Genomic DNA, 15,215 nt, shown 5'->3' on the forward strand with positions numbered 1-15,215 from the left:
AACCTACCAAAACAAGTCTCTCTTTTTTTTTTTTTTTTTAGCTTAGATTCTAATCTTCACTCTGCCAACTTCTCAACTCTGGCTATTTTCCAATTATACTCCAACCCCTAAGCCATGTAACTCTTCAAGGTTTTTGTTTGTTTTTACAACTGCTCATTAAGATATCCTACACCTTAGCAAAAAGATCACACATATTTCTTCAATGCTTTGGAGCCACAGTCATGTACTCAAAATTTATTTTATCTCTACTCCCACCCTTCCTCCACCCAAACTTATCCTTGGGTTTTCACTGATTAGTGCTTTCAAGCCTGCCTGCCTTAGTTCATGAAGCTCCTCCTCTGGTACTGGGATAAACATTTGTATTACTATTTTAAAGGCTATCATTACTCTTTATCTGTGAAGAGTAGAACATGAAGAAATCTACTTTATTCAGATATTCTCTAGATTCCTAAAGATTAGAGATCATTTCTCATTCTTCTAGGAGTACTTACTTCAGGAAGCATCCAGATAAAAGGTAAGGCACAAATACTCTTTCTAATTGTTTGTATTTTACAAATCTAATCTTATGAATATACTTGTCTTGACTAGAAGTTTGCAATCAAATTTAATTAGAATTAAGAAATTTCTTTGGTTTCATCTCAGTAAAAAAAAAAGATAGTGTAAATAGAGGGAGAAAAATAAGATTTTTTTCCACATTTTTTAGTTAACTTGTAAGATAAAAATTCTGAAATAACTCCCTACTTACTTCCTTTGAGAGTTACAAAGCCATTATATTCACATTTAAATCCTACTATTCAATAAATGTATATGTGTAAATATTATATGCATGTGTGCATATATCTATGTATTAGACACGTATATATGAACATTGTACGCTAAGCCATGTTTCTGTTTGAAGACTGTATGTTTATGTATTGTTACAAGAATATTTTTACTTCATGTACTTTTTTAGAGCTGAATCATTTCCTTTCTATGAAAAAGCATGGTTAACACGTAAGAACAAGGCAGAAAGCATTTCCTTTAAATATTTAAACTACTTGTTCTAAAAATAATCTATTCAAGAATTATTTCTACCCCACCCAATCATTTAAACTAAGAAAGAAGACTAACAATTTAGAGATTATTAATTATTTAATTTCTATTTGGAAGAGACTATCATAACTTTGATTCAATATTGTAATTGCATAGGAAATGATTACTATGCAAACTAGATTTTGATTTAATTAACATAGGATTTTTAGATTTGAGCTACTAGATTCTGATACTATTCTTTGTTTTCATTTTCAAAGCCTTAGTATTCTCAATGCTTAAGTTTCATAATGAAACTTAGTTATGGTAAACAAATGTTTCATTTTATAAAGTTCATTTCAAATGTCTAAGGGTTTATCATCATCTCACTGTTTATCTTTAGAAATATCTCAAGTGTCACGTTGCTTGAAAAGAAGTTAAATAAGTATACATCAGATTTACTTTATGCAAATATTACTTTTAGCTAAAAGTCTTTCTATCCTGGTCAAACTTACAATAGTGACAATTATATTTTTTGTATCTCAAAATTAAAAGTTTACTATTATATTACCACAAAAATAGAGGCAACTAAATAAAGATACTTAATTAGTACCAGCTAGTTAGTTGAAAGAATGTGTCATAATAAATGCCCAGATTTTCTCAAAATCCAGAATGTCAAACCCTGCATTAGGATATGGAATTTAAGATCTCAGAGATATGATTTCTTTGTGCTTATTTTTTTCTATCAAAACTAGTTTATAGTTGTAATTATTTTCTCTTCTTTCAGAAATATGATTAATGAGGTAGAGAAAAGAATGATAATTTAGAAATATCTCAGGCAGCTCCGCCCAACAGAACCTTCTGTGATGAGGAAAACACTCTAAATCTGTCCAATTGGGTAACCATAAGCTACATGTGGCCATGGGACATCTGAAATGTGATACAGCACTTGAGAAATTAAATTCATAATTTTATGTAATATTAATTAATTTAAATTTATATATGGCATGTGTTGGTGGCTACTACATTGAACAGTTTATGTCTAAGTTATTAAAATTATTAAACCTTTTCATTTACAAATACTTTTGATATGGAGAAAAGTGGCTTCTTCAACAGCAACAAATAAAGATTAGTAGTTGAGTGCTAATTAGGAATGACTGTTGTCCTAATATGTACCTTTTTCTATCATCATAAAACATTAACAAAGTCCTATTTTTCACATGGCACAGGATGTCATCTTTATACAATCTAAGAAAAACAATGATTTAGATTGTCCTAAAAAGATAAGCAAAAATTAATTATACATATGAATTAAATAAATTATTAATTATATTCTTTTTTTTTTTTTTTTTTTTTTTTGAGACAGAGTTTCTCTCTTGTTGCCCAGGCTGGGATGCAATGGCACAATCTCGGCTCACCACAACCTCTGCCTCCTGGGTTCAAGCTATTCTCCTGCCTCAGCCTCCCGAGTAGCTGGGATTACAGGCATGTACCACCATGCCTGGCTAATTTTGCATTTTTAGTAGAGATGGGGTTTCTCCATGTTGGTCAGGCTGGTCTTGAACTCCAGACCTCCAGTGATCTGCCAGCCTCGGCCTCCCAAAGTGCTGGGATTATAGGTGTGAGCCTCTCGCCCGGCCAATTTCTATTCTTTACAAGCAAAAAAATAAGGAAACACTGTGGTGGTGAAAATAAAAAAGATGCTATTGAAATTTCATAGTTAAATCTTCAAATCCATCAGGGAACAGTCTATGGAGAGAATGAAGCTTCAAGAGTTGAAAGAGTACGAATCAGAAATGATTTAGAAAAAGGATATTCCAGTTATAATGTGTATCTTTTTACAGAAAGGTAGACGTATGTTTAGTTGACAAATTACATTTTCCTAAGAAGACAGTGGATTTATCTGAGTAGTAACAAAAGGAGGAAATAAAACGGTTGAAGATTTTAGAAATTGATTCTTCATCCTATTCTGATTTTCAAGTCTTTAGGTGATTCTTTCAAATATATATTAGAAAATTAAAAGGACTTTTAAACCTGGTTGTTTTGAAGTCTCTCAGAGCTGTAGAGATGTATTCAGATAAATGTTTTTCCATGAGTGCTACTCTGATCCAGGCTCTACCCTAAAAGGAAGAAAAAAGAATCAAATATAAAAAAAATTAAAAAAATATTTTGTCACTGTGCCATCAAAAATATAAGTATTTTAATATGTAAAAACAGCCATTCAAAATATACATTTGATAACGACTAAGAAAAATATTTAAGTAGATAAAAATAGATAAATTTTGATTATCTAGAGTATATATTTTGTTTTTCTGAATAGGTAGGGTACAGCATGTCAAACTAACTTTCTATCCTCTGAAGGGACAGAACATTAATGCTGAGCTACTTGGGTTAGAGAATTCTTTTGAATTACATAACGTAATGATATAGCTCTCTACTTCAATACCCCAAATCAACAAACTAATTAAAATGAGCCCTCTCATAAATCATGAAAAACAGAGTTCTCTCTCACTAATAAAGATAATCAGTCTTAACATCACTTATTTAAGAAAATTTTCAATCCTGTCCTTCCAGTGGGAAGTTTTATACAACTAGTAATAAAATCCAAATTTCATGATTTATCATGAATCCAAATCATGAGTTATTGAATTTGGTGTCCCCAGAGAATTCTAAAAGCTATTACCAAATATTTAAACTAGAAAAACAAACAACAAAAAACAGAAGCCAGCATATTCTAGCACAGAATCACAGAAACAGACAATTCTTATTAAATGTAATTAATTTTCTTATGGACTTTCTATTTAGAACTAAAGAATATAAGAGATCATATTTGTAGTAAGAATTTTATAATTCAATTATTTTCATTTTCATTCAACTCTTTCACAAATCTCTTAAAAACTTCATGAAGACTGAATATATAGAAAATCAAAACACTGCAATGGCAGTATAAAGGTGACACTAATCAATATACATGATTGTCAACTGCCAGAAAGGGAAAAAAAACATACTCTAGAAACGTCTACAAGTGTAGTGAATTCAGCAAACTCTGGGATAGGAAAAGTCACAAAGGAGTCAATCTAGGCAGTGGTAGAATGCAGGCCAGAAGCAGCAGTACTACTACTGGGAAGAAAATGAATGATACGCGTGTGGTTAGCATGCAAGTCAATTTACCTATCAAGCTCAACATCCCTTTTAGCTTAGCTGTGGTTGATTGGAACAGAGGAAGGAAGAGGCAAGCTACCGGCTGGCCAGTAGTCTCAAAATTCTCTCTTGAAATTTCATCTAAAAGACACAGAAACTAATAGTGGTGTCTTGAATCAAAAGGTTACAATTTCACCAATGAAGTCAGGAAAATTGCTCTCCAGAGAAAATTCAGCACAGGAGTCTATGCTGTTACTAGATAAGAAATGTAGGGAAAATCTTCCTTCCTGATTTATTAATTTCAATCCACACAAAACTGGGCTGCATTTAGTTTCCTGCATTTGAATGTGTATGAAATTCTGTTATATTGTAAGGATAAGTTGCACTAATTTTAACGGTTTCTTTTCTTTAACAAAGGAACTTTCACTAGCACAGAAGATAAACAGACTTATAAAGATTGTTTGGGCCAAGAAGTAGAACAACTTAAAAACTAGATTACGGAATTTAGACCTTTTCAGTTGATAATAGTGATCCATAAAATGAAGGTTTATGAAAAAATAAATAAGTAAAAGTTGTCAGCACTTAAAAATGTAATTAATATGTTACATTTTAAGAGCTTTATATACATTAAGAAGATAAGTAATTCTCCCAATAATTATGTGAGTTAGGTTACAACACTATCCCTACTTTATGCACAAATGAAAAACAGACACAATTAGAAGAAATTCATTTTACTACCACCAAACTGACCAGCCTAATTATGTTAATACCTATACACTCCACCTTCTTTCCTGTTTCAGGGAATGAGTTGTTACCATTTAAGAGAGTTAAAAAAAAAAAGAAAAGAAAAAAAAAGCACAGAGTAGGAAAATTAAAATTAAATTATAAATATCTGACAGACAACTCTTATCCATAAAATACAATGAATTTTTAAAAACCCGTAAGAAGAAAACAATTTAAAAATGGGTTTGCAATGGGATGATTTTTAACTATAGATTACATTGCTTTAGCAAATATTAGATATTCAGATATTTCTATGCTTTTTGTGTTAGTTTTGGTGAGTAATTTTTTAAAAGAAATTTCCCATTTCTTCTAAATTTTCAAATTTATATAATAGATGTGAAGTTATTCGTAATATCCTTTTTTAGGATTTTTAATGTCTGTGAGATATACACACTTGGCCTCTTCTTCATTCCTCATATTGGTAATTTATATTATCTTTTGATCTTCTTGAATAGTCTTGCTAGAAGCTTATAAATTGCATTAATCTTTTTAAAAACACTTTTAGTTTGGTTGATTTTCTTACATATTTGTTTCAATTTTATTGAATTTTTACTGTTATTTCTTTCTACTTTGACTTTAATGTATATCTTTTTTCACAGCTTCTTGAGATAAAACTTTTGATCACCAATTTCCAGTTTCTATTCTTTTATAAAATACACAAAAGCCTATTTAAGCCTATTCCTCTAAGCACAAGTTTTTTTTTATATGTTATATTTTCATTATCAGTACTTTCCAAATATTTTTCAATTTCAACGGTGATTTATTTTTTCATCTATGGATTACTTAGAAGTTCTCCTCAGTTTCACTCATATAGACATTTTCTTGTTATTATTTCCTTGTTTATTTTTGATTCTAGCTTAATTCCACTGTGGTTAGAGAACATACTTTATAAAATTTCAATACTCTGAAATTCACTGAGATAAATTATGGCTCAGAAAATGGTCAATTTAGTATAACTCCTCTGTGTGTGTGACTGTATATTTTGTAGTTTTATCTGTTTTTTTGTTTTGTCTTGTTTTTCTTTTCTTTCTTTTTTTTTTTTTTTTTTGAGACAGGGTCTTGCTCTGTCACCCAGGCTGGAGTGCAGTGGTGCGATCTCAGCTCACTGAAGTGATCCTCCCACCTCAGCCTCCCAAGTATCTGGGGCTACAGGTGTGTGCCACCACATCTGGCTAATTTTTGTATTTTTTATATAGACTGGGTTTCACCATGTTGCCAAGACTGGTCTAGAAATCCTGAGCTCAACTGGTCTGCTCACCTTGGCCTCCCAAAGTGCTGGGATTACAGGTGTGAGCCATCACACCTGGCCTTCGAATTTTAGCATATTCCAATAATCTAGTAATTTTATGTATTTCAATTTTCTCATAATATTCATATTTCCATTTTCTTGAACCTATTATAATTGCTTAGAAGTCCATAATCTCTATCACCCATAGGTTTGTTTCAATTGTCTTTTTTATTTTTCTTGATTACAGTCATTCAATCTTGTTTCTTGATGTGCCTGATGATTTTTTACTGTATACTGGATATTCTGTATGAAACTTTACAGCAACTCTGAGGCTACCTTTCTCCAGAGTAGATTTAATAGCAGTTCTTGTTTTTAGCTAGATTTGGCTTTCTTAGGTTTCTGGTTGCTTATCTTGTACATTCCTTCTCTTGTTGAATTAGACCACTTTCTGAACATGCTAGTCACATCAGCCATCCATATATCCATGCATCCTTCCATCCAACAAATTTGCTGTGCAAATATTGAGCACGGTAAGCAAGGTGCAGAATACAAGATATGGCCATGATTAAAAGTTCAGATGTTATTCTCAGTGCAGTGGGGGAGCTACTTGAGAGTTTTTTTAATTGATAGAATACTGTAATCTGATTTGCATTTTATAAGATCAACTTGGTGCTGAAGGGATAATAAATTGAAGGGAGGAGTAGAAGCAGAGAATTTATTTAGAAGGGTGTAATTGGAGTCTAAAACAGAGTTGATCCCAGAGGTAAGAAAACGATCAGGTTCCAGTGATAACAGAGTATCTTGTATCAGAGGGACCTACTGCTGAGAACAACTATAAAAGTGGAATAAAATAAGTGAAGTAACAAATTTAAGATATAAGAGAGCAACCAAGGCATGAGAACTTGAGTGGCCACAGTCCTGGAGAGATGGATGTTACATGAGCTGAGCCGCACATCCATCTTGGCTTTAGCCTAAAGTTATTTGTCTATTCACATCCTAGGCATAGAGACTAAACAGAAAGCCGTGGAGGTGGGGATTTTTATTTCCCTGGGCAGATAAACAGAAGTTGGAGCTTGGAACTGCCACTGAACTGCAGACAAATGTGCCTGGAGTTGTGCATGCAGTTTTCCTATGGGGTCGTTGCCAACTTAAGTCATCTGTAGCTCAAAGCAAAGTCCCATAAACAAAGCTGAAAGCAGCAGGGAAGAGGTAAAACAGCTGATTGACGATTTCACAGTCTAGTTCTGGAGAGACAGAGGTTAGAGTTCAAGGGCAAACAAGGTGAAAGGCAACTGTAAACACTCCAGGTTTTTACTTGAGGCCCCTGAAAGACTATATCTTTGGAGTAAGGAAAATTAAGAAGATTAATGCAAAAAAAGGCCTAAAAATAGTCCCCTAAATTGTGTGAGGAGATTTTCTAGTACTCTGACTGACTGCCAAAATAGCTGCAAATGTATTGGAGATACAAAGATTACAAACATGATCCTCAACTCAAATGTTTTATTCTATTTTTAGGCTATGTTTAAGTCTTATGAAATAGGCTAAACTAGTCACAGACTTAGCAGAGAAAGGGAATGGTTAGCATTTCATTGTTGTTGTTGTTGTTGTTGTTGTTGTTGTTGTTGTTGTTTTAGATGGAGTCTCACTCTGTTGCCCAGGTTGCAGTGCAATAGCATGATCTCCGCTCACTGCAACCTTTGCCTCCTGGGTTCAAGCGATTCTCCTGCCTCAGCCTCCAGAGTAGCTGGGATTACAGGCATGCGCTACCACTCCTGGCTAATTTTTCATATTTTAAGTAGAGATAGGGTTTTACCATGTTGGCCAGGCTGGTCTTGAACTGCTGACCTCAGGTGATCCACCTGCCTTGGCCTCCCAAAGTGCTGGGATTACAGGCGTGAGCCACCACACCTGGCCCCCGATCTTAACCTAGACAAAAGTATGAGATTGTCTATGGTGACAAGCTTCTACGATACGAATCTAAGTGGTACCAGGACAGATAATCATGATAGAATTGTGATACAAGTGTACTGAGCTGTATATTGTTCACCAGGCAAATTTAGTTGTGTTTCAGTTCTGAAATATCTTTTCACATGTGTCAAGGTAAAATGACACTATGCTAGTAGTCATTCAAGACTGCAGCTCTAAGCCTCAATAAACCTGCCATCTGAGGCATCTGTTTAATTCTTCAATCCAGACACATGACAGATGTGACTTACTGAGTAGATTAAATAAACTGCTCTTTTCATTGCAATTAATAAAGACAAAGAGCTTGTCTTCCTCCTCTTCCTCCACAGACTTTTCCCAGTATAACCAGGCAACTCAAAGAATTCTCTTTCCCCACTAAATGGAATCTGTTTGAGGCCTGAGCAAAATAAAGATATAAATGCTGGATTTGGAACACGATTGTTCTGTGGTGTTTTGATACTCAATACCAATACTTCACAGAATAAATATTAACTCTCTGCTGAATAACATTTTGCTGTGCAGGGATTAGTTCCAAGAGCCTTGTTAAGAGAGTTGGTCAGCTAGGGTTTGGGTTTCTTTCTTCCACCCAGGTCCAAATGCTACATTTCTAATGTTTGTTAACTTCTTAATTACTTTTTGTATTTTGGGATATGCTAGTTTTATAAATATATCCTTCCCTCTATTGAAAGGGTTTAGAATATACTGTTATGTTCCTCTCTCCTACTTTTGATTTGAAACTGAGAACGTTTATGTAGCATCTAGAATACTTCTTATAGATTTGATTCATTCAAATTACAGCTAAGTTTAACCTTAGCCTAAACCTTAGCAAAAAGAAACCTAGATACAATTCTTAAGTCATAAAGAAAACATAAAGGAAAACTGAGACTGGGTGCTGTGGCTCACGCCTATAATCCCAGCACTTTGCGAGGCCGAGGTGGACAGATTACTTGAACTCTGGAGTTTGAGATCAGCCTGGCCAATATGGTGAAACCCCATCTCTACCAAACTTACAAAAATTAGCCACGTGTGGTGGCACATGCCTGTAGTCCCAGCTACTTGGGAGGTTGAGGCAGGAGAATTGCTTGAGCCCGGGAGGTAGAGGTTGCAGTGAGCTGAGATCGTGCCATTGCACTTCAGCCTGGGAGACAGAGCAAGACTCTGTCTCAAAAAAAAAAAAAAAAAAAAAAAAAGGAAAACTGATAAAACTCAACTAAGATGCAAAGGGGAATTCACATTGCATATTTTAAAAATCTGTAGTTCAAAAATTAAAAAGTAAATAAATTAATTAAAAATTCAGTAGTTTGAGGAAACACGTCAAAGGACAATAGTTGGGACAAAAAAGACATCTGTTAATATGTAATAAAAATAGGATTTAAATATCTGAAGGAAAAATTTAATTAAAAAAAGAAAATCTAACTATAATTATTTTACAAATGAAGAAGTGTACTGGTTTAAAAACATGTGAGACAGAGAAGAAAACTGATCCAGCCTAAGAGAGTTGAAAGATATTGAAGCAGGAAGTTCCTTGTTGCTACAACCCCTTGGTTGAAGGAGCAGTGGCTTTAGCAAGTGAACTTTATAGTTATAGTCTCAAAAAGGTGACAAAAATCATAGCTATTAACTGTATCCAAAAATATACTTTCATATTAAGGAGCTAAAAATGTTTTACCTGTGTTTCTAATTATGTCACCACATTTAAACATTATAGATTTTGGTTTTTAAAACATATACCCAGTTCGTGCTTACAAAATATTTAATTCGAACATATCTTCATCAATTTTGCTGAACAAACATTTTCCAAGAGAAAAAAAAAAATCCTAAATAAAAAAGGATGCAAGAACAAAAAACTTGGAAACTATACTTTGGAAAGATAATTATTATACTTTAGCTTATTACATAGATATATAATTTATAATTCTATAATTTTGAAATAATGATGTCTTCATCTTAAAACTGTAAATATCAATTTTCAATATTTATCTTCTACTTAATCTTTCATTCTGTAATTTATAAATGTCAAAATAGTAAAGCTACTCTGACAATTCAATAAAAATAAATACAAAAAGCTGATACAGGTTAAGTATATTTTTTCAAAAATGCTTGGGACAAGAGTATTTCAGATTCTGAGTTTTTTTTGATTTTGGAATATTTGCATTAAATACTCCATTTAGCATTTGCTTTGAACATCATGGTGGTGTTCAAAAAGTTTTAGTTTTGAGATCATTTCAGATTTCACATTTTCAGTTTTGGGATGTTCAATCTGTTTGACTTAATAGTTCAGACATTTTACAATCTTAAAAGTTACTGAGGACCCCAAAGAAGTTTTATGTAGGATATATCTACCAAATTTACTGTATCACAAGTCAAAACTTGAAACTTAAATATTAGGTAATTCAAAAATAACAAGTCGGTCATGGTGACCCACGCCTGTAATCCAGCACTTCGGTAGGCTGCAGCAGAAAGACTGCTCAAAGCCAGGAGTTCTTAGACCAGCCTGGGCAACAAAGAAAGACATTATCTTTAGAAAAAATTTTAAAAATTTGCCAGGCATGGCGGCATGCACCTGTAGTCCCAGCTACTCAGCAAGCTGAGGTCGGAGGATCACTTGAGCCTAGGGGTTCTAGCCGGCAGTGAGCTGTGATAGTACCACTGCACTCCAACATAGGCAACAGAGCAAGACCCTGTCTGTAAAAAATAAAATAAAATAAAATAAAATATAAAACAAAACATAACAATAAACCCATTACATGTTAACATAAATAACATATTTTTATGAAAAGTAACTATTTTTTCCAGGCAAAAATATTAGTGAGAAAAGTATCTCTGTTTTACATTTTTTTCCTAATCTCTTTAGCGTCTGGCATAATACAAGAGAATTAGATATCTGCTTCTGCATTCCATCTGTTACAATGTGTTGTTTTCGTTGAAGTATATGAAGAAAATCTAGCTTCACACAGATATATGGTTGGAAAGGGAATCTTTTAATAGTCTTTTCAGATAAGTATAGATATTATCTTTTGTTCTAGATCAAAATTCACTAAGTGATAAATTTCTGTAATCATATTAGTGACTTTTTCATACTAGTAAATTAAATCTACTGACCTACCTTGCACTTTGAATTGATCTTTTTACCCATACATGATTTTGTAATTTCATGAATTGATCATTTGGAAAACACAAGTTATGCAGTTCTATCCAATGTTGACACAGTTCATTAAATAATTTAAAAATAAATTTGTTGATATCAACATCAATGTTTTAAAAAAGCTTTTCTAAATTGGGAAGCTATGAAGCTTAAGATGGTGAATATAAGTTTCTAAAATTCTAGTTTTTACTTAAAAGCTTTAATTTCACCATTGGCAACAAATACTGTCAGCTGTTTCCTTGAAGTAATAGGCTCACTTCTTTCTTCTTCTTCTTTTTTTTTTTTTTTTTTTTTTGAGAAAATATCTGCCAAATGCCTAAGTCCAAAAAATTATGGTTTATAAGTTTTTCTTTTCAGTAAAATCATATTACATTTAAAAATATCTAGTTCAGCTCACAATTCAAAGAATTATACAAGTGTCATTCTTGAAGCAACCATCATATTTCAGTACGTTGCAGAAATGCTTTATGCATACTTCCCATTTTATTACTCAGGATATTAAAAAGACAGATCCTCAAAGTTGAGATTTAATAAGAATTAATGTTTCCATCATGGTCATTCTTAAGTTGAAACCATCTTTAAAAGAAAATACTGACTGCATGGTGGGGAAGAACTCAAGACTGCTTGCACAGTTTGATGTCACTGCATTAATTCATGCTAAGGTTCCAACAGTTTTATCCACCATTGTGTCTGTATTGGCAGTGCAAATGTCAACACAGTGAAAAGGGAAAAGGCAAATAACATGTTGATATTATATAAAATACTTTTGTCATTATGTACCCATTCAAGAAAGGGTCTTGGACATCTTCAGGGTTCTGCTGAACATTATTTGAGAGCCACTAGTTTAGATAATTCAAGAAATGTAGAAACATCACAGAACAGGAAGTATTTTATTATGCTTCTTAAGAAAAGGAAATTCATAATAAGTAGCTTCACACCTTCCTGCTATTCCAAATACATGCAATTAAAAAAAAAAATAGAAATGAGCCTCTGACCAATGTCTTACCTTAGCTCTAGAAGAACTGACATTTTCCATATTTTCAATGCTGCAGATACAATTCTGTGAAACTTTCCGGCAAGCCACTCTGATATAGTCCCAGAAACTACGAGGACTTTCATAACCAAACCAGGTTACTTGACCTTCAGGAGACAAATTATGATACAAAATTTTAAAAAGTAAAATAAAACTAGACTTGAAAATGCAAGAACAATAAAATTCTGAAAAATAAAGGTAATACAGTGGGCTATAATGGCAAGGGCACCACCAATCTAAGTGTTAAAAAGCCTCAAATCTAGTCCTATTCTATCTTTAACTAGTGGTGTTACTTTGGAAAATTTACTTAATTTACTTAATGAGTCTGGATCACAGTTTGTCAACAATAAAACCAAACTAAATGAAAGGGACTAGATACTAGAAATATCTTGCCATTTAACATCCTAGTATCTAATACAGTCATTTAAACAGCACACAGGAAACCTTCCTGCACTTCTAGTTAAGCATTAATAAATGTCACCAGTTGAATTCTAAACCTTTCTCTACTTAGAAAAACAGAAAAAAAAATCCACCACCATAATTCTTTTCTCCTCTTCATTAACGATACTTCAAAAAGGGTATACAATGTGTGGTTTGCTTTATAAATAAATAAAATCAATTAGCATCCTATATTCACTAATAATGCATAACCACCTACCCAACCATTCTCATCTATAAAGCTCCCCTTTAACTGTCATTTGTTTGCTCTCTTCCAGTTAAGAACTCATGAAAAACTTGTAACCTTTCAGATTTGGCTAACTATGTATCCGTTCATGACCAAATGTTCTATTGTGCATAGGTTATATTAGTATTAATATTTCTACGTAGGTTAGGCATGGTGACTCACGCCTGTAATCCCAGCACTTTGGAAAGCCAAAGTGGGTGGATCACCTGAGGCCAGGAGTTCGAGGCCAGCCTGGCCAACCTGGTGAAACCCCATCTCTACTAAAAATACAAAAACGACCTGGGCGTGGTGGTGCGTGCCCGTAATCCCAGCTACTTGAGAGAGGCTGAGGCAGAAGGATCACTTGAACCCGAGAGGTGGAGGTTATAATGAGCTGAGATTGAGCCACTGCACTACAGCCTGGGTTTTGACAGAGCAGGATTCTGTCAAAAAAAAATTCTATGCAGGACTCCGAATATTAGGTTCACAGGAAACATTTTCTACACTCAGTATTTTTAAGTGGAATATGAGAGACATCTTAATACTTTCTTTAGTTGTCTAGAATGACTAGTCTTCCCTAGGAAAGTTGTTTAATCTTCATGTAGAAAGATTTGCTTTTATATTTTGAAATAAGTTCTCTTATCATCATGAATTAATAATGTATTTTAAATTCTCCCTTCCTCAGTAATTACTTCTCTGTAGCAACATCAAGAAGTGTTCTTGTCAGAAAGCACCATTTTAGGACCAATGTCTGAGATAGTATCTGAGTGGTTCCAAACCATGGCAGAACATTAGTATAACTGGACTACTTTTTAAAAATACTCATGTCTAGCCTCCCCACAAACTGAATAATCAAAATCTTTAGGGGAAGACGTAGCCATTTGAATTTTTAAAAATCTCCCTCTAGTATTTCTAGTGATGTACTTATTATTAATCAACCAACAGAAATCCTAAAAGTCATGATAGATAACTTCTATTCATTATTTAGGGCGTTTTAAAGGCCTCCTCTTCCAGAAACCCATGCATGATCCCAACAGCTAGTCCCTCTGTTGGCACAGCACCCTGTGCTTACTTCTCCTCAAGATTATTTCTTTACTTGATTATTTCACATACTAGGCGGTAAGATCACTAAGACAAGAATTTTTTCTTATTTTAGATCAATCTCTAACACTTGACACAGTGCTTGCTTGGCTCACAGTAGGCACTCAATAAATATTTGCTGAAAAATTAAGTTGATAAATCAGCACAACACAGATAATCTTAATTGCAATGAACACAAAAAATTAATTTAAAAAAATCCAATTAGTATCTTTTTATAGCAATAGTTTTGGTAACAGTCTGCTAGTGTTTGCATGATTACAAACATCAAATATTTTGCACAAATATATTTTTCTTTATATAAATAAAAACAAATGCATCTATAAATCTTTATTCAAATAACCATATAATTCAATGCCTCTTTAAAAATAAAATTTTGCGGCTGGGCGTGGTGGCTCACGCCTGTAATCCCAGCACTTTGGGAGGCCGAGGCTGGCGGACCGTGAGGTCAGGAGATCAAGACCATCCTGGCTAACATGGTGAAACCCCCTCTCTACTAAAAATACAAAAAAATTAGCCAGGTGTGGTGGCAGGCGCCTGTAGTCCCAGCTACTCGGGAGGCTGAGGCAGGAGAATGGCATGAACCCGGGAGGTGGAGCTTGCAGTTAGCTGAGATCGCGCCACTGCACCCCAGCCTGGATGACAGAGTGAGACTCCATCTCAAAAAAATAAATAAATAAATAATAAATAAAACAAAATTTTGCTACTTACAAATAGAAATCTACAGATTTCTCCCTCTTAATCTCTCTCCATCACTTTCTTCTGCTCCCTTTCTTCTTTTAACTAAAAATTTCCTGGTATAATACCTCAATATAGTTTGTCTCTAGGACACTTTTCATGTCATCAATTTGTTAGCCATTTGGAGGGGAAGCAGGGTGACTGGTGGTTAAGAACATGGGCTTTGAGTCAGGTGGACCTGAACTAGATCACTTTCTAGCTACAGGATCTTGAAAAAATGACTTAGGTTCACTCTACGAGTCTGGGCCTCTTCTGTAAATTGAAAATAATAATAGTACCTACTGGATAGTACTGTTGTAAGGATTAGATGAGATCATGTATGTGCAGCAAGTAGCAAAGAGTCTAGTGCATACTAAATTCAAAATAAGTGTTAATTATTACTATTGTTATTACTGTAATCACACAAGTAGTT

At 33.7% G+C, this 15,215-nt stretch overlaps 2 protein-coding genes across 25 annotated transcripts in view; one reads left to right on the top strand and one right to left on the bottom strand.

Moving 5' to 3' along the window:
• RUNDC3B (RUN domain containing 3B) overlaps window positions 1-15,215 on the bottom strand; it is a 180,833-nt gene that overhangs the window by 96,322 nt on the left and 69,296 nt on the right. For 18 of the 24 annotated variants that reach the window (XM_074035589.1, XM_005550325.4, XM_005550324.4 and 15 more), the window contains 2 exons: window positions 12,277-12,410; window positions 3,043-3,128 (listed from right to left, as the gene is read on the bottom strand). In XM_074035589.1, the coding sequence (XP_073891690.1) occupies window positions 3,043-3,128; window positions 12,277-12,410 (220 nt within the window). The remainder of the gene's footprint in view (window positions 1-3,042; window positions 3,129-12,276; window positions 12,411-15,215) is intronic. The other 6 variants (XM_074035600.1, XM_074035592.1, XM_074035601.1 and 3 more) reach the window with 1 other exon arrangement.
• The window catches only part of ABCB1 (ATP binding cassette subfamily B member 1), a 219,707-nt gene continuing 204,871 nt past the window's right edge, over window positions 380-15,215 (top strand). The window contains exon 1 of the mRNA XM_045388707.3: window positions 380-514. The gene's annotated coding sequence lies outside the window, so the exon portion shown is untranslated. The remainder of the gene's footprint in view (window positions 515-15,215) is intronic.

Source organism: Macaca fascicularis, chromosome 3, assembly GCF_037993035.2.
Source record: "Macaca fascicularis isolate 582-1 chromosome 3, T2T-MFA8v1.1".
Classification (NCBI taxonomy): domain Eukaryota; kingdom Metazoa; phylum Chordata; class Mammalia; order Primates; family Cercopithecidae; genus Macaca; species Macaca fascicularis.